Source organism: Lagopus leucura, unplaced genomic scaffold, assembly GCF_019238085.1.
Source record: "Lagopus leucura isolate 7727_CA_CO unplaced genomic scaffold, USGS_WTPT01 Super-Scaffold_100024, whole genome shotgun sequence".
NCBI lineage: Eukaryota > Metazoa > Chordata > Aves > Galliformes > Phasianidae > Lagopus > Lagopus leucura.
In genome coordinates, this window is record NW_024962276.1 from 7,099,791 (window position 1) to 7,119,566 (window position 19,776).

Consider the following 19,776-nt stretch of genomic DNA (forward strand, 5'->3'; position numbering starts at 1 on the left):
TCTGAGTGCAAAGACTGCCAGCTCTGCCAGCTCTCTCTGCACTTCTGATATTAATCCTGCAGGGAATGGGAGAACCCAGCCTGCCCTCTTACTGTGTGGTGTGTGAGAGACCAGCCTCTCTCAAGCTGCAGTGCATTAAGCATCGTTCAGGTAGTTTCCATGTGAAGAAAGCACTGATAAGTACATGTGCTTGCCACAAGTTGCCTTTTATTAAAACCATGCTAAGAACCTGGAGCAGTGTTGGCTGCTAAGGTTGGTGACCTTGTGGAAACAAAGAACTCCCCAGTCTGATTCCCCCTATGCTCTAATTACACTCAGCATAAGTACATCTCTAGTTCTTCCTATGTTAATGAGAAGAGACACCGAAGAAGGAAGGTTGGGTTTCCAGACAGATGGGCTTTTTCAGAACTGCTCCAGGCAGCTTTCTGTGACATTTGCTGTGTTCTGCTAAGCATTTTACCAGCTAAAGTCTTAAAAAGCAAATAATCTGTAATACAAACCCTCAAACCCAACAGACCTGCTGTTTGTCCTTTCAGAGTGAGCAGGAACACTTGCCTCTGGGCTGCATTGCACATGGGTTTCATGCAAAACGAGGCTGTATAATAGCCTTTGTTCTCTGCTGCTGTGGCATATGGGCTTGTACCAACAGTAACCTCACATAGCCAGCATTTGGCACAGGCTTCGCCTTTCTCCTTTTTTGTGTTTCCTGAATTACTGAACAGCTTAATGTGAAAAGTGGCTGTTAGGCAGATGAAGGCTGAGTGCTGAGCTGAAAGCTGTCCGAATAGCAAAACGTCATGGGATTTTTCTTCTTGGGGTGATATCTGACTGTGCAGGACTAGGCAGGGCAGCTGTGACATGCACACTGCTCTCCAATGGTTCTGTTTGCCACAGTAGATGATGCAGATAAGCTTTTCCCTAGAATTCATTCCTTTTGTCTCAGCCAGTTTTCTGACTTCTTGCAGGTGAATTACTGCGTACAAATTTTTGTTCCACTGACTCGATTGCATACATTCCAAAATGGAATTTCTCTTGAATTATAAAAAAGAAATACTGAATTATGTGGAATGCAGATTCTCATCTCTCTAATGATATTGGGCACAATAATTAAAGTCATAAAAGCTTTTTTTTTTTTTTTTTTTTTTTTTTAAGGCAATGCTTATGTGATTTACGGAGTTCATCTCAAGTTTAGTTTTTGTTTTGTTTTTAAAGCCTTACTCAGCATCTCAGCCAGGTTTCCCATCAGAGCCTTACCTCCCACATCTCCTGCCTTTGGTGAAGTGATCCATTTGTTTCTCAGCACAGTACTGAGAACAAGAATCACAGCACATCTCAATCTGTGCCCAGATACCTTCTCACTTCAGTTTGTCTCCTTCTGAAAGGCCGCATGTTTTTGCTGACATTAAATGTGTTATGAGATCAAATGAATGAGTTCTCATGAAATATTTTTTCTGCACATAAAGGTGCAGCAGGTAATGTGTGTGTGTACTCTGGTTTCACTGTGATGCCATGTAGCTGTAGTTCTTCCTGTTCTACTCATTGTTCCAGAGCACTGATGCTTAGGTCAGCAAACAACAAGGCATTCCTCTTATGTTATTCTGGCTGGGCATTGTTTGTGTCTCCGTTTGGCTTGTAAGGTGCCTGTGGAGTGCTTTTCAGTGCTGCAGTGCTGAGTTGTTGTAGTGGTGGGCAGCTGATGGGAAAAGAAACGTTTGGCACAGCAGCCTGGGAGGAAAGTAGTAGAGCTGCTGGCTGGTGTGTTTAGCTGCTCATCTTGTAGAAAAGGGAGGAAAGAGAGAGAAGATCACACCATTTGATGAGGTCAGTGTAGACATGGGATTTAACAGTCTGTTTGCTTAATCAGAAGTCAGGTGAAATGTTGCTTGTTCCTCACCTGGTCTGTCTGCTGTAAGGTGTTGCTTTCTGACACCACTTTGCCTTGGAATCTGGTTGCTTTCGGTCCCCATTCTGATCTGCTGAGGTCCAGAGATGCAGCTGTGCACCGAACAGGGCACAGGTTGGTCAGTTCCACCCCTGACAGAGTCTCTGCCTCAACAGGAGCAGGTTTTGTTTCTGACAAGCTGGGGAGTGAGCCCTTCTGTGTCAGGATGGGCCTTCCAGAGCTCTGGCTGTAACTTTAATTGCAAAAGGTTAATCTGATTAGTTAGTGTTTGCAAAGAGCTTTAAGGATGAAGAGTGCCATGTAAGTGCTGACTATTATGATGGTGATAGATGGGCTTTATCAGCAGTTTGCAGGATGAATAAGAATCTTTTTCCCATTTGAGTAGAGGAGGAACTGCCTTCTGAAAAGCAGGAAAAAAATATATTTTTTGGGGGGGGATGAGGGGGGAACCTAAACCAACAAACCAAGTATCAGGTTGGCTTACCAGTGCCTGCCTCCTATTGACCATATTGTGGTGAGCATTGGGCTGTGCTAAATGGTGCCCATGTATATCTGTGGCAGCTCCCCACTGTAATGCTTGCAGTACTGTGCTGGGAAGCTGTGCACACAAGGCAGGCTCTGCAGGGCTGCCTAGCCTGCAGTAGGTCTGGAGGGGAATGCCTTTAGAAGCACTAATGCATCTTTGGTGCCTTGAGTCTTCCTTTTCAGCAGTGACAGGAAGATTTAGGAGCAGAAGTGTTAAGAGGCAGAGCTTTCCATAAATGATGCTTTGGTACCAAGGTGATGAGTTTTGGGGTGGGTTTTTTGTTTTTTTGACAGTGCTCACACATGAAGCTTTCCAGCAGGCAGCAGCAATGGATTCACAGCCTGATTCTTACTGCTCTTTCAGTCTGATGTGTTGTTCAGTAAGTGGGCTGTGGGCAGGAGTTCTGCAGGATCACCTCCTGCAGCAATTCTCTTGGGTCCTGCCTGCAGTGCCTTAATACACATTTTGGTTTCCATCACACTCTGATGGAACAGTTTCCCCTTCAGTAAATAGAGAGATGCATTTGCTTAGAATCATCCAGCAGCACTGCGCTGTGAACCCTGAGCTTGGTGCTTTACTGGGGCTGTGCCTGTGGCTGCCCATCCTGGTGAGCTGCAGCCCAGCCAGCTCAGCATGCAGCTCCAGGAAGCTCTTCTGGCCCTGTACGGACCTCAGCTGGCTTTACTGTAACCTGGAAGATAATCAGATACACTTCAGGTCAGTTAGACATACTGGCTTAGAGACCAGCTTTAGGCTTTTCTACTTTTCTGTTTTGTTCCCTTCAGAAATTGCCATTGCAGGTCAGGTTTGGGTGATGTTTTTTTCTTGTTTTATTTTAGAAGAGGGGATTGTTGCAGTATTTGATACACCAAGTGCAGACTCAGGAAGTGAGCACAATCACTTATTGTATGGAAGGGAAAATCCCCACGGCAGGAGCAGCCAGAGCCCATGGTTAATTTCTGGAGCATGCATGCACACCATGTACCAGGCGGGGAGGGGAGCTGCTTCACTTCTGCTGCTGCTTTCATCCTTAGAGAAGCATTTGTTACCTGGTAAGGTTTGTGCAGGCAGGATCTGAAAAAGTGATTTCTGCCAGCAAAACAGCCCAGGCTTGAGCTGCCTAGCAGGTTGTATCGGGTAACGTTGGAAGTAAATGGATGTTTGCATCCTGAATTGGATTTGTAGCTGTGTCCCCTGTTATCAGGGGTAGGCTTGGAGGCTGATACTCACTTTGTCTGCTGTCAGATATTCTGAGGGTAAAAAACCCCTAGAGTGCAGTTGGTGGAGTAGCTCCTGCCTTCAGAGCTCACAGCAAACTACAAAGATGAGCACAGTGAAGTAATCCTCTATTTCCCATGTGGAAGTTGGAGCAGATGGGAGGGCAGAACTGGTCTGGTGAGTCGTGCACTTGTTGGTGGCAGAGGAAGCCCAAGCTCAGCTCCCAGCCTTCCTGCAGCCCGGAGTGCTGCATTGCACTGCGCCAGGCCCAGCTTTCTCAGGAGCTGCTGGAGTCTGGCTGCTCCCCGGGCTTCTGCAGCGCTGGGCCTGGGTGTGTGCTGTTCCCTGAGGTGTCTGGGAGACGAGACTTGATGAAAGTGAGCTTTTTAGCATCTTTGTATGCCTGTAGTTCTTTCCAAATCCATTAAGTGTTGGAAGAATGAACAGAGATGGTGAGAGCTTGAGTGATAGGAAGATGGTAGATAGCAGCAGTGGGAAAATGTGAGGGCAGGCAGCCAGCAGGCATGAATGCGTGTCAGTCTGACCTGCAGACAGCTCACCTCTCCCTGGCTGCTCACTCCTCTCTGCTTGCCATCAGACTCTTGGCCAGGAGACCACTGTAGCTCGTTGCGACACCTGTGCTGAGTGTTCCATCTCCGCTCTGTTTTAAACGTAGGTCTTCGTGAAGCCTTCCGTTCCCAAGACCTGAATCTCTTCCTCTGAAGCTGTCACCAGCGTGTGGAGCCTGCCCCACACCCATCCCCTGCCAAACCACGGCCTTTACCTGTGTCTTCCGGTGTTTCCCGTGTGACCCGTCCTGCGGCAGTGCCTCCTGGGCTACCCCGGAGTTCACGCAGCGCTCGGTGGCTCCAATGGTGAAGATGACAAGGTCCAAGACTTTCCAGGCATATCTGCCTTCGTGCCACAGGACCTACAGCTGCATTCACTGCAGGGCTCATCTTGCTAACCACGATGAACTCATTTCCAAGGTACGTACGTGACCTCACCCTGCGGGTGCGGTGCGTTTGCTCGTGCTGCAGATCAGTCTGTGTACAGGTGAAGGCCTGGCCTTCAACAGCACTGCAGTTTCTGCTCAGAAAATGGGCTCTGAGACTATCGGCTCTGTATGTAAGCTGCTGTTTTTCTTTTAAGTCGCTTGGAAAATAGCTGCAGGGGATGGGTTTCCAAAATGGGGGCCCTTAGAGTGCTTCCTGGGGGGGTCTGTTTCTTCCCATGATATTGCCTTCTCCCTCTCATTTCCGGCTGTAAAACTGCATTAACTGATGGCTAGGACTGCAAGTTGCCTTCCCAGTACTTGTTTGTGTACATGCTTGTCAGCATTGCCAAAGGGTTGTTGCATGATCAAGAGCTGTAGAAGTGCCTGGAAGTGTTTTCTCTGTTAAATATTGATCTGTTCCAAGCAACTTCCCTAAAGCCCTTACTTGAGGGAAGATTTGCTGATGCTTCTACTGAAATGTTAGATGTCTTTACGAAGACTGTTGAGTTGTTGTTCAAATCCACATCATTTTGACAGCCTCTAAACTAAAAAATCTGTAGAGAAAATGCGAGGGATGGACGCTGGGCTGTGCTCTGTGCTGGTAAGGCTGGAAGGATGCTTTCTCTTTTATGATCTCTCAGTCACAAAGGAAAGAGTCTTGAGGATAAGCTGAATGAAAAGCATTCAGAGCCAATAAGTTAGGGGTCTTTGAAGGGGAAACAGGCCAGTTAGAGAAGCTGAGGTGCAAAAGCTGCTGCTAAACTTTCTTGGAGCCTGCTGTGCCTGGCTGTGGTCAAGCATCAGATTTCCAGCTTTTGGCTGCCTTGGCAATCAACTCTTCCATAAAGTTTATTCAGCTCATAAAATATGTGTTCAGAAAAAAGCAGACGCACTGTAAGATTTATTAGCTGAGATGAGAGGAAATTGCACTCGAGCTGTGTGTATGTGTGCAGCTTCAACGAGTTTAGCTTCTGGAGCAGCCTTAAGAGAGGGCAGGATCACAAGGCACAGAGGTGCTCTGCCTAGTGGAAAGGGTGTCATGCTTCCCCCTTCCTGTTTGCACAGCAAAGATAAGAATGTGTCACCTTGCATCAAGGGCATTGGTTGTACAGCTGGGAAGATCCTCTCAGATTCTTTATGTTAGCTGCTCAGATGTATCGTCTTCCATTGGAGGCTGCCTCTTCCCTTTTTCTCTTGGTTGTTGCCTTTTTGGGTTGGTCTGCACCTCTGTGATGTTTTATCTGTGTGCCTAGCAGTTGAATTTCAACATTCTGCTATGAATTACGCTGATTGCGGACTGTTACAGTTGTTTTGTTTGTTTGTTTTCAGCTTCTGTAGACAGACCTCCTCTAAGGCTATCGCATCTGAGTCATTCTGGGCCTCCTGGGGCTGCTCTTGTTCTGGTACAGGGGCAGCGGCTCTCAGCAGAGGAGGGCTATAAAGCCTCCAGGTTCTAAAGAGCAGGAGGTTGTACATTTCCACAACAGAAAAAGATTTTGAAATGTTAATGTCAACAGCAGAGTTAGCAGTGTGTGCCCAGGTCTGGGCATGAAGCACATCCTGCCTCTCAGACCAGCTGGGTGCCTTCAGGCCCTTGCTCCTGTGCTCGGTTCTGATATTTGTAAAATGAAGCAGTAGAATTTGTGCTTTGTTCTTTCCAACATGCCTGGTGCTGAGTGAGGGAGAACACATAGCAATGCATGCCCGTTGGTTTTATCTTTGACACTTCTTTCTCCTCCTTGTTCTACGTCTGTGCCCCTATGTTCCTGTGTGCAGTGCAGCCAGCTTTACAGGTAAGTAGCTTCCAGCAGGGCAATACCACTGCACCCTGCTTGGAATTAGAGCTTCCAGCCATCAAGGTGTGCAGGATCTGCCCAGGAATGCTGATTGCTAAAATATGAATGCAGAAGAAAAGATTGGAAAACATGAAACAAAGCTGTGTGTTGAATTATGGCAGTGTTAGCTACATTGTGCTGGGATGCTTGTGTCTGCTGGTTGTGGACTGGGGTGTAACCTTGTAGCAGAGTTGGGAGAGAGCGTTGCTGATGGAATATTAGTGGGTCGTGCAGCTTCAATCCAGAGGCTTTGGGTTTTTAGGTTTTATTTCTCACAGTTATAAACCTCAGTAAGATACATTCTTAGTGTAATTGGAAACTTTATAAAAATAATTGTGCAATCGTAATTTGTACAACAGACCATTAAACTGAGAACAGAAGGGCAGTCCCTGCCTCAAGGGGTTTCCAGTATGTGCAGAGACTTTCCCAGGCAAACTTAAATAGTCATCTTTTTATCTGTTTGAGTTAGGATTTAAACATCTCCCCGAGGCCTTCTGCAGTGCCTTCATCACAGACTTATATTAGCATCTGAGAACCAGGAGGTGGAATTGCCACGCTCATTTTCCATATGAAAATCTAACAAACTGAAGGAAGGAACAAGCACTGTGAGGACTGAAAAAGGATCAGGAGATTATTTCAAACCAGTCTTTCTCAGGCTGCAGTGCACCCATCTTGAACCTGAGTGTGGTTTGATTCAGAACAGCCCAAATGGCCCATCTTTGGAAGCCCTCCCCAGAAAGCAGGTTTTTATGTAACAGCAGGGTGTCGGTGTTTTTGCTCACATAAATTAATTCCTATATTCATTTTGCTCCAAGTTGTACAGAGACCACATGAGAGCTGTGCTGCTACGCGTGCTGTGAGCCTTCAGCTCCTTTTGGGCTCATGCTGCTGGCTGAAGCTCTAGCTGGAGCTGAATCCCACTATTGTTCTGGGTCAATCCATACTTTATTTCCCTTTCATCCCTGTGTTTCTCCTCTTAGTCCTTCAGCACCAGTGTTAAACTTTGGCTTCAGTGTTTTGCTAGGACTGGATATCAGAAACTCTTCAACAACAACAATGCCTTTGCAGGACTGATTTTTGCTTTCTTTCCTTCTTCAGGAAAACCTTGTGCATTAAAATGGATGGAAGGTTTCTCAATAACCCATTGCTATTTAAGGAAAATAATCGATGCTGAAGCTTTTAAGAAAATCTGAAGCTGTTACGTGAAGCCTGTTACTAAAATGTTGCCCGTGCACTTGGCCTTTTATCTTCTGCAGCCAAAGAGAGAAAGTGGTTTAGTATGTCTGATTTGTAATGAGATCCCAATTGTGGGCTGGGTCGTCTGGCCAAGAAAGGCTTTACAGACTTCGGAAATAGAAGGTGATCAGATAGATGGGTGGAGTGAATAACTAGTTCTCATTTAGATATTCCTTCAGTGCCTTGCATTAACGTGAGTGGAGGTTCTTGTTCCCTCATAGCAATGGATGATTTAGGAATGAGTGCCAAGCATAGTGCATACTCTTATTTCATTGCTTTTTCCAGTGCCTGAGTGGGCTGAGACTCTGGGAACATAATCTAGGCCTGCAACAAGTTCCTGTGTGATGCTGTATAAGTCACTGAATGTCTTTGTTCCTCTTTTCCCTACCATACCATTGAAATGCTGCTGTTTTCTCCAGTCTGCTTGGAAGATAAAGTTCTGGAGCAGGTACTGTCTGCTCTTGTGAATTAGTACAGTATGTCCTAATCCCCTTTGGCTTTACTGTAAAAAACCAAATATCGTGCCAGGCAACTGTAGTTTAAAAAGCATATTTCAGTGCTGCTTATTTCCAGTTGCCAAAAAAAAAAACAAGTCAAAGTACTTGCTACATTTCTCTTTCTCAGGCACAACATCCCATGGATTTTGGAACCTTTAAGAAGGAAGTGTTCTGTAGTCAGCGATGGTGTAGCCCCTGTGGGAAGGGGATGGAGGGGCTTCTCTTGAGAAGTCTTCTTAAGAAGACTTCTTAGTGTGGCTTGGGGAGCAGCTAACACAATAGACATTCAACAGTGTAAAGAGCATTTCCTCTCTTTTTTTTCAGACCCACAGATGCAGTGCTGGTTTCTATCTGCTCTGTGCCTTTCAAACTGTCAGCTTTTTTCTGTAGGAGCTCATATGGATCTGGTATCTGATGGAGAAGGATGGGAATGAGCAGAAGGGCCGAATAAAGCCACATTGGTGTCTTGGTTGCTGACTTCTTCTTTTTTTTTGTTTGCCATGTGAACAGTAATCTGGCAGAAATGTCCCTGATTATGGAAGTATGTAGGGAATGTCTTGTGGGCGTCTTGCAGTTTCTTTTTCCATGCATTACTTGATCCAAATGCTAAATATTATGCAGTGATGTATCCTCTGAAGTTGGCCTAAGGCTTGCCTAAGAAGTTTAATGTTTCCCTTTGATGTCTGCTTGGGACCCATACTGAACATGAATGCGAAATCCTCCAACACAAAAGGCTGTGGCAATGCCAGCACAGAGAATTTAGGAAAAAAAAAACCAACACTTGTGTGTGCTTGACTTCCTCAGCTGGGTTGGGTTTGGCTGTAGAATACACTTACAAGCTCTTTGCTGTCTTTTGAGATAGGAGTTATGTGGTTCTCAAGCAAACCTCACTCCCAATCATTATGCATCCCTGCACACTGTGCATGCCTGGCAAGCAGGCTGCTGAGCTTGCTGGTACAGTAGTCTCAGTGATCATGATGGCATATTGAAAGCTTTGCTCTGTGTTACAACTGTGGGATCTTAAAGGATGTGAGACTTTGGTGGTAGCTTTCAAATAAGTCATGTATGAATTTAGCTGCTTCAAAGCATTCCCCTGCACCTTGTATGGGTGTTGTGTGTGGCTCTGTGGTAAGTGGCAGTTGTTGGGCTTTCCTTTTGTCTTTCCCCTCTGGGCACAGAGGAAGGCAGTGTGTGACGTTCTTAGAGCCTGGCTTCTCATGCAGCAGTGCTGCCAGGTCAGCATTTGTTTGTCAGCTCACCTTGAAGACATGAAGTTACTTGCTGGGGGGGAGGGAGAGCATGCACGCAAGCTGAAGAATAACCCTAAAAAGGTGATGTGTGTATTTCAAAACTTTTATCTGATAGAAAAAGGGTTCCAAAGCTAGTCAAGGGGAAAATCCTGCATTTCTAATGTGGGGACAAGCTAAATACTGTGGGGAAAAGTGTGCGTTCCCTTTTTGGGATAAAGTTCTTGCCATTTTTCATCCCGCTGTGTCCTTCTTCCTTTAAAAGTAGGTCTTGTTTCTTCCCAAATATGAACTTCAGCTCCCAGCTCGGTGCTGATGAACTCTTAGGGTCAGAAGGGACTATCATGTCTAGCACAGACCAGTGGGTTTCATCATGATTGCAGCATGTCGTCCTGAAGAAGCATTTAGTCTTGATTTGAAGACTTCAAGAGAAAATTCACTGCTCTCCTTGGTCATTTATTCCAGTGGTTAATCATCCTTACTATTATAAGTTGGAGACATCAGATTTAGACTTGTCTGGCTTGTGCTTCTAGTCATTGACCGTTCCTTTCATTATTAAAGAATAGATAGATACTGCCTACTATTTCTCAATGTAAAAGCTGCTGGTACACAGTGACCCGGGTCACTTTTGATCACTGTTTTGATGGGCCAAACAGATGCAACTTTTTCTGTCACAATGAGATATTATTTTTTCTAGTTCTTTATCATTCTTGTGGTTCTTTTCTACATTTCAACATCATTTTATAAATGGAAACAGGGCTGGTCTCATTGTTCCAACCTCAGACTGAACAGCATACAGCAGTAATGTCTTCACAGTGTATGCATTTCATAATTGCATTAGTCTTACTGGCTCAGCTCTGCACAGTAAGCTTCTGTTCATTTATTCTGCTGTTAGCTCCTTATCCACCAGGTTTATCCATTTTGCACACATTTCTTGCAGCTGTCCAGAGGCTTTTCCATCCTGCTTTTCTGCTTTTGTTCCCTAATGAATTGTCTTTTAGATATTATTTGGAGCTTTGTTCCCAGCTGCAAGTATTACTAGAATTCAAGCTGTAAGTGATGAGCAGCAAGGCGGTTCTGGAAGAATTCATGAGTGGGTCTTGGTTTTGTTTTGCTTTCTGCTTCCTGTTTGACTGCTATAAACTTTGAAGTAGGTTTCCATGCAGCTTAAAATAAAGGGGGCACCTCTTCCCTTCGTGTGCTGCCCAGGAGACAGCCCCGGCTGGGCAGAGCTCCTGCAGGCAGGGTGCTGTTAGGGACAGACCGGAGCCTGCTGGCCTCAATTGAAGCTTGGGGACAGGAGTGGGTCTTGGCAGCTTTGGAAAGCTTGTGTTTGAAAGGGAGAGGGAGAATAAACAAACAAAAGAGCCCTTTGCTGGAAGAAGTCAGAATATGAAATCTGAGCGGCGTAATGAGTATTTGTAGTACCTGTTCCATAGTGCAGCTACCTAAATTAGATTTTTGTTCTGTGTAATTGCTTCCTCTGGGGCTTAGCCTGCGAGTCACTGCGCTTCCTCCATTCCAGCTGGTCTTAATGGGAGTGGAAGGCGGTCAGGATCAGGTCTCTGATGGAGCAGGATGTGGCTGCTGAGCAGAGAGAGCCCAAGGAAAATCGTGCCTCCTTGTGTAATTGTGTTTATACAGCAATTAATTGCTGTGTGATTTTTAAAGTATTTCATTCTGTTCCAAAAAGGAAAAAAAAAAAAAAAAAGGTAGTAATTCAAAATGGTTCAGAAATCCTTGTCAGGGAGGATAAAAATGGATTTCCTCATCAATCACTTTCTTTATGGAAATAAGTCTCCTTTCACCTGCTGCTTCCTCTGCCTTAAAATTGATGACCTGAGCATAAATAAAAGAGGGTTCCCATTTATTATCCGGGGAACTGCTGTGGACACACTGGTTTTGCTGAGAAGCAGATCTGCTCTCTGTGTCAGCCCTGGTGCTGTTGTGAGCTCAGTGGCTGCATTAATGAAATACGGTGTTCTGCTGATCTATGGATAGCTGCTATTATGCTGCTAATTAAATATCTGTTGCATTAGCAGTTTCCATCTTCTACTCCAGTTCTGTCTTGTGTTTATCTCTAAAGCCCATATAGTAGCAATAATTAATGTGGAAAGAAAGGGCGCTACCCCTTCCCTGCCACTCCTTTTCCAAATAGTTTCTTTGTTGGATGCTTTGAGCCACCATCACCCAACAGGAAAACAGCCCCACGTAAAAATGAGAGGAAAGAAAAACACACTGCTGCTGTAGCACTTGTAGATTCACAGGAACACACACGTTTTTTCATCATTCTGTATCCAGGAAGAAACTGCTGGGCTTTGTTCTCACCCTGTAGATTTTTCCACAGTAAGTAATAAAGCGCTGCTGTCTTCTGCACCAAACTGTAAAGGGTTGCATTGGGTGGATGTTGGTGGTGGCTGAAGTGCTGGGGGTTTTCTTTTGACATAGGGGAGTTGTACAGGAATGTGGGCAGCAGTCACTCTGTGCTCCCATGGGAGCACGCATAGCTTCTTCCACATCCATCACCCTCTTCTCAGCTCAGAGAAACCCCTTCTTTGTCTCATGGAGCTGCTCTGGTTTTGTGTGCCTCCCTATACGTGGAAGTAAAGATTGTCTGCTTCGTTCTCTCTGTATTCCCATCATTTTTCATTCCAAAGTCAAGTTTTGAAGTGCACCAGCAGCAACCTGAGGCCACCAGAGATGGCAGGAGAAGCTCCAAAATACTATGAAGTCATATAGACCTAATAAATTTGGTATAATTTTGTCTTCTGTTGTTTGTGCCTTTAGCATTCACATTTTGAGATTTCCCTTTGAAGTCTGTGGGCTAGAAACACAAAAATAAAAGCAGAATATAGAATCTCAGGGCTTGCTGAAATGCATAGGGCTCGTGATAACTTGATGGGACTTTGGGTTGTGTCAGAACTTTTGGGGCAATGAGGGGAGCCCAATGGAGGGAGAATGGGGCAGAGCTGTTTGCATATAGTTTCTGAATGTTGAGATGCTTTACAGAACTTTGGCTTTAGCTTAGCAGTGTGATGGTTTAAATAGGTATTGGAAATCTGTACCATAGGGAAAAAGAAAAACAAAAAGAATGCTCACTTGTCTCAAATACTGATTTTTTCATTACTGCAAAGCAGGGAAATCTCTCTGCACTGCTGATAACGGGCAGTCTCAGTGGCACGCTGCAGAGCACACAGTTCCCTAGCACTTTAGGGAGTCTTGTGAACAATGCTGGTTTTTCTTAGCTTTATCTCCTAGAAACCTGAAAAGATGAAAGCATCTCAAAAAAAGAAAATTAAAGAAGGCTCATGGTTGCAGAGAGAACGAAGGGCTTCAGTGAGCACTGCTGCTGGCAGGGTAGGAGCTGATAACATCTCCTGTCAGCATGAAGAACCATCACAGTGACATCATCCATCTCTTAGCTGCAGCTCCCTTCCCTTCCCACAGCCTGTGTAGCCTGAGATGCAGGCAGTAGCAAGCTGCTGCTTTGAGGGTGAAGCACAGAGCAGTTATTCACACTGTGCTACAGCAGCATAGGCTGATAGGGAATAAGGCCATGCCAAATTAATTGAATTTACTTCAGAGGTGAGTTTGGTCCAATCCATATTGACTTTGGGCTTTAATTGGTGTTGAAGCTCAATGAGAAGTCAGGAGTACAGCTGGAGCAGGGCAGGGGCATGACTGTGCAGCAGGTGGAAGAACATAAGCAGTTCCCTTGACCTAGGTCCATATCCAGCATCAGCAGAGCAAAATTGAATCTCAGTTAAATCAGATCATTGGCTGTCCCTTGTGGGGAAAGCTGGGTGCAATGAATGAACCCTGCACAGCCTGGTGGGTGTGAGGGTTGGCTTACTGAGCTCATGCTCCCCCAGAGCTGCAGCGCCTCTTCCTTATTCCATTTCCAGTTTCTTTCCACTGCACAGTGACTCATGAGTAATCTCCTGTTAGAGCCATCCTATACCTAGTGCTGTTACTAGGCATACTGGTTGCTGTAAACACATAGCAAGCTTTTTTTTTTTTTTCATCCATTCATTTTTGCCATAATTAATAGGGCTTGAGAGGTGCCATTCAAGCAGAGCTTTCAGTGTGATGTTGGTTGTTGGGTGGGACAGCAGCTGAGTAGAGTTGGGGTTTAGTGCCAGAGACAGTGAACTGGAATTGCTGAGCGTAAGAACTGCAGCTTTCTTGGTGTAATGGGGCTCCCTTGGGTTTCCACACATTCTTTTTGGGCATGGGGAGCCTGTGTCACAGGGCACAGCTTTGTAGCAAACTCACTCCAGTCGGATGGCCGTTGCACTTGGGCTGTACTCCCCTTGCAGGCTGTGTTTTTTGTTAGCTGAAATGTCGTCCTAAGGCGTTCAGAGCCTGAATGTGCCTGGAGGTGCAGGCAGGCTGTGGGTTCCAGTCCTGTCTGTGTGCTTGTAGTGAGAACTGTTTGCAGTTCTGCCAGGGGTAGCTTGCAGGGGCAGGTTCTGTTCCTTCTTCCCTCCCTGGGACCCGTAGCCTTTTCATTTTTGTTTTATTGGTTTGCTAAAGGACTGCCAGCTGGACATAGGTAAGGGGCAGCGCTCTCTTCAGCCTGCAGAGAGCAGGCAGCAGTATGGAGCCGTTTAGTCCTGGCAGCTGCTTCCTGGTTTTCCAGATGATTCCAGACAGCTTTTTTTGTGTTCAGCCTATTGTCAAAGCTGTCTCAAAGACTTGGGATGTTAATCCTGTCCTCTGTTCGCTGAGTGGGCTGCATGCATGGTGAATGGGAGGCTGTAGGTACTGAGGGACAGGGTGTGTAGGTGTGGGCACATTCGGTATCTGTGCTGTTCCCTGGCTGTGCTGATTGAACCTGCAATTCCCCTGCTGTCTCCAGTGGTCACCAGGGAAGGAAGGTGTGAGTGCAGAGCTGATGGTGGAGGGGCGCAGCCCTTCTCGTGTTTGCCAGGGTTTCCAAGGGCTGTAGCTGTACTGAGGAAGGCTTGGAAGGACTTGAGCATCTTGCCAAGGAACCATAGGCAGTGCAAACAGAGTGGTGCAGTCAGCACTTCCACTTGAGGTCAGAATATAGCAAATGGACTGAACTGAAATGACAGCTCCCAAGGTCGTGGGTATTGAATATGTATGGATTCAGCTCTGGATCCTGCAAGCTCAGTCTGTCTCCGCTGTGGCAAGCAGCATGTGCCTGCCACAAAGAGCTCCCACTTTAGATGCTGCATCCACACTATGCTTGCTTCTGCAGCAGATCCGATCTGCTGTGAAGCCCCAGCTCCTGCCTTGCAGTCTGCTTCTTGCTGGAGCTCTCATTCTGCACTGTGAGTCTCTGCCAGCAAATTTAGATTAAGAACTCCCTACACAGAGTGATTTTCCTCTGCTTCTGTACTGTGATTATTTATCAGTTTGTGTTATTGTCCTTTAAGCTGAGAAAGAAAAGGATATTTAAATCCCTGCGTGCACAAAAGAAGTATTTGTTTTTTAAAAATAAGGATTTCACAGATCTTGTTTGGAATCAACGTGGCTGAGGGGCTGTAATGAGGTTCTATAGATTGAATGACAGGTACTTCTTCAACCACAGCAGCTGCCAAAGGCATCTTCACATGGAGCTCTTGCTGGAACAAGAGGCAGCTCAGCCTGGGAGGTGTTCCCATCTGGGTGCTCAGCCCTGTGGTTCTTGGGTGCCTCTTTGCTGGTGCCTCTGACTGGAACAGCAAAGGGTTTGGGATGTGAGCAATCAGGAGGAGTGAGCTGTTGTGTGCTGCACATCACAAAAGCTTGTTTTGTTTTTTAGAGGGCTCATGGAGGACAGAGAGGGAGCACTTTGTTACTGGCATATACACAGATGTGTTTCCAGCCAGACATTCAGTGTTAGCGGTGCAGAGAAAAATATGTGCTTGGGTTTTCAGCAGGAAACAACAACCAAAAATCCTTTCCGTTTCTTTCAGCTGGAAAGTGGTGCCAGGAGCTGTTCCTTTAGAGAATCTGAAGTCTGGATTTATATGCATGTGTGAGATACACTTTTGAATGTATGCCTGGAAAATCTACACAGAGAGAACATACAGCACAGAATGTAGATCTTACTGCTGACCTCACTGTGCAGCAAACACCAAGCGTGTTGCAGAGATCTTTTTCTGTGTGCATTTAAAACAGACAACTCACTACAAAGAAAAGGACATCTGATTGGGTAAATCAGGACATCTGGTTTTGTAATGCCCATTATAGCATGTGCCATTTTTTCTGGAGCCCCAGCAGAGAAGGGACTTCTCCAGAAAATGCTGAGGTTGCAACACCCAGGTAAAACCTGTCTGTGTGCCTTTATAAAGATACTGACAGCTTGCTGTTGTGGACAGCAAATGCATTAGTGACTTCCTCACTTCTTTTTATGTGATTTGCCAAGGCCTTGACTAGCTGGCGGGTGGATATCAGGACAGGCAGCAGCACTGAGAGCTGCGTGGTGGCACACAGAGAGGTCCTGCTTGGGCAGAAGGTTATTTGTGGGACTTCTTCGTGGTGACCACCTCAGATACCCTAAAGCCCTGGCTGAGCTGTAAGGAAAAGCATCTCTGGGGATGCCACTGTCCTGTGGGAGTGCCCAGGGAGCCCCAGGCACAGAGCCAGTGGGTATAGTTTTGTTGTTTATTAAAGACAGGCATTTGCACAGCAGTAATGGAAAATCCTATTTCTGTACCAATAAAAACTTTTCTCCCATGGTTGTTTTTATTGGCAAACTTATTCTCTTTGGTGTTTATGGAAAAGTATTTACTGGAAGAGCTGGATGGCTAGCAGGCTTCATCTGCTTTCATTCTGCTTTGATGACACACATGTTCCTGGGGGACCTTCTGTTTCATCCCATACCCATCCACAGCCCGAGGGCTGCCAGGGCCCTGCTGTTCAGGGCAGCAAGTTGGTGTGTTATGTGGGTCTGGCCTCTGTCTCCTGCCCTGGGAGGGGGCAATGGGCTTCGTGCTGTTCCCATTTCCCACCCAGGTGCTGAGCCAATGCTGCCTGCACCTCAGAGTTACCAGGCCAGCCCTGCTTGGTATGCGGGTATCAGTCAGCTGATAGCAACAATAAGGGGCTTGAGGGCTGCAGAAAGATTAAAAGAAGCTCCTCTAACAAATGCAATTACACAAACATACTTGAGCCATGTGTCCTATTTAATTCCTTCCCAAGAAAAGAGGCATTCCTCAAGGCACTGCTTTTGTCTGAGTGAAAGAGATATCCTCGTGCCCCAGGCATCCATTCCTTCTGCATCCGAGTGCCTCTTCAGTGCCCTAGGAGGTAATAAGGTGGGACTCCAGACTCAGCTGAAGAGCAGCTTCTCCTCAAGGACTCTTCTTTCCTGGCACTGGCTTGTTCCTTGTCAGGGTGGTTTTAAATTGGTCCTTCAGTGAATTTTGATCTCTCACGCTGGTCAATGCAGGAGCTGTGAGTGCTGGTGGTGTGGATGGGCTAACTGCTCCTAAAATGGCTCTCACTTTGCTTCTCCATGAGGCCACCTGTGGTCATGCAGAGAATCACTCAGGTTGGAAAAGAGCTCCATCTGTAGAAGCTGAGGTTTAGGAAAACCATTACATAGCCCAAGGTTCCTGGTCAAAGAGTTAAATAATCCTGAAATGCTTCTCTTCAGCTCTCCCAGCTCCTCAGCCCTTGATGCGTGCATTCCTTGAGGTATCTCCTCAGCTAACTTGTGTTCAGACAGCACCCGTGCTCTTGCTCATAAGCACCAAATGTTTAATTCAGCACATGCTTGTCAGAGCGCGTTCACATTGCAGGTAGCATTTGCTGTGTGTGAGCTGCTGCTGCCTGCGAGGCTCTGGGCAGCGTGATGGGACAGCAGAGCAGCCTGCTGGCTCCCAACCATGTGGCAGCTCTGCAGGACTCCCTGGTTTTGCAGCAAGACCCTGGGAGATGTGGGGCAGAGGGGACGTGCCCAGATAGCACGAGAGCAGACGTGTGCTCAGCGTCTTGCACAGAGCTTCTGCGCTTGGTTCAGTTTGGCACGTGCCCATGAGCAAGAGAACAGCTGAACTCTTGGAAATAGGCTCTCACAGCACGTAGATGCTGGAGATAGCAGGTGATAAAGCAGGTGAGGCTGCCAGCAAGATGTTGTGTGGGCAGAGAAGCCTGAGGCAGCTGCAACCTTCCAGGACAGGGCCTCTCTTTATCTGCGCTTCTTGCCTGACGCTGTGCCTCTTCCACCTGGAGGCACCGCTCAGGCCCTGGTAATGGGCAGTACTGACCATCTGTGGTCATTAATTAAGGTCTTGGGAGTAGTTCCTGGTTTAGCCTTATTTCTGCCAACCAACCCAGGCTGAATTTTGTTTTCTTGCCTTTCAGTCCTTTCAAGGAAGCCAAGGACGAGCATACCTCTTCAATTCAGTGTGAGTAGAACTCCATGCATGTCACCTTTGCATGTTTTTATGATGCATTTAAGAAAACTCTCCTAACTAGTACAGAAAAGTTTTCTTGTAAGAAAACCTCTGCCCAAGACTTATGAGCCTGCTGAAAAACAGTTGGAGGAAGGCAGGAAATAGCACTGATTCATGTTTGATTTTACGTTCAAGTTTCAGATAAGCAGCTAGGAAAAGGTGTTCTTTTTCATCATCAGTTTGAGAAATCAGAGCTGAGGGGTGACTCATCTCTTCCCAGAGAGGGAAGTCGGACAGAGAGTCAGGGCTTTGTAAATGCAGAGGATACGGAATAACCAAGTGCAAACTTCTTTTTAGAGCTGGCATAGAAGTTAACTGTAAGTTACCCAATAACTGAAAGTAGTTTTGGTCAGACTACTGTTGGGATGTCTGTCAGAACTGCTTATTTCAGTTGCATTTCCCAAATTCCCACTTGGGAAAGTAGAAGTACCATTTTGGCAATTTGGAAACAACAATCTTTCTCAAGTGCATCATGAGTGCAATGTACTAGAATGTTATTAATCTTCTGCTCAAAACTTGTTAGAATTTGAGTTAAATAGAGACTCTATTTTACCTTTTCATTCTGTTCTGGAACTGCATGAGACTTCTTTCAGGAACAGCCATGGTACTCAGTATTCTGAATTTCCTGCTTGTGCTTTCAAGCACTGCAGTTCTCAGCTTCGCAGCAGTGTCTTGCTGTGGGAAGATGCACTAACAGGGAGCTTCTCTCCATTTTCTCCAGAGTTAATGTGGGTTGTGGCCCTGCAGAGGAGCGGGTGTTATTAACAGGATTACATGCGGTTGCAGACATTTACTGTGAAAACTGCAAAACCACACTGGGCTGGAAATATGTGAGTATCAGCATCATTTGTTTTTCCTGTGGATGTCTTTGCTGCAGCTCTTGCTGAAGGTTTGTGTGGTAGAAAGTGGTCTGGTGGAAAGAACATCGACTCAGGAACCAGAAATGTGGATTTTGGTCTGTAGCCACGTTGTTTTTCCTTTCTGCATTTCCATTTTCCCTCCTGTCCTTTGTTTATTCTCTCCTTTCAGACCGTGAGCTCTTTGTGGCCGATGTTTCATCTTTCTAAGGATTTCTGGTGTGGGTTTGGTTTTGGTTGGGACCCCCAACCAAACCTCAGCAGCACTTGATGTAAAATTCACTCAGCCTTTGTGGTTCACGTTGTCTGTTTTTCCAGACCATCTCAGAATAACAGAGGGATCCACATATTGCTAATCCTGTGTCCTTCCCACTAGAAATGCTATTGAGCATGAGTTGATCTGTTTGCTGTCTCTCGTGCTCCATAAATTCAATTACCTTCAAATAAAGGCTTATGCTACGTTCTGATTTCTGCTCCAGGAGGCACGCGGTATTCTTGTTTGTCAGAACATTTTGACCACTCTAAACAAAGCATCTATTGCATCTGTGGCCTCTGGACAGAAATATTCTTTAAAGTCAGTCAAAATGCTATAAAAAGCAAAGCATCAAAAATTGATGGGGTGGGAATCCGTGCAGAAGCACAGCGTGGATCTCACAAATGGAGAAGGACGCAAAGTGCAGAAATTGAGTTTATTGTAAAACACAATCCAGAATTCCATAAACGCAGCAGTAAGCTCAGGTCTCTCCAGCAACAGAATTACATCCTCTCAGATGCATGACACAGGTGTGCGTGCAAACAATGTGCCTGAGCTGGAGCTGAGCTGCCTTTGAGTATGCAGCCAGAATGCATAAGTGGAGTCTCTCCTGCTTAGAGATCCTATGCTTCATTCATCCTACCTCTGTGTAGAATGGGTGCTTCCCCTCAGCTCCATTTCCAAGTGAAGCTGACCACAGCCCAACTCACTCCCAGTGGCAATGCCTTTGCAGCAAATTTCCCCAGAGTAGATCTGGATTCCTAATGTTAATAAACCCTCAGAATGCTCCAGA

At 46.0% G+C, this 19,776-nt stretch overlaps 1 protein-coding gene across 2 annotated transcripts in view; it reads left to right on the forward strand.

Moving 5' to 3' along the window:
* YPEL2 (yippee like 2) overlaps positions 1-19,776 on the forward strand; it is a 30,198-nt gene that overhangs the window by 5,704 nt on the left and 4,718 nt on the right. The window contains exons 1-4 of one of the 2 annotated variants that reach the window (XM_042879469.1): positions 3,128-3,146; positions 4,324-4,636; positions 17,782-17,825; positions 18,595-18,703. In XM_042879469.1, coding sequence (XP_042735403.1) covers positions 4,520-4,636; positions 17,782-17,825; positions 18,595-18,703 — 270 coding nt within the window. In that variant the 5' untranslated portion in view covers positions 3,128-3,146; positions 4,324-4,519. Of the gene's footprint in view, positions 1-3,127; positions 3,147-4,323; positions 4,637-17,781; positions 17,826-18,594; positions 18,704-19,776 lie in introns of those variants that run through there. The other variant, XM_042879468.1, reaches the window with a different exon arrangement.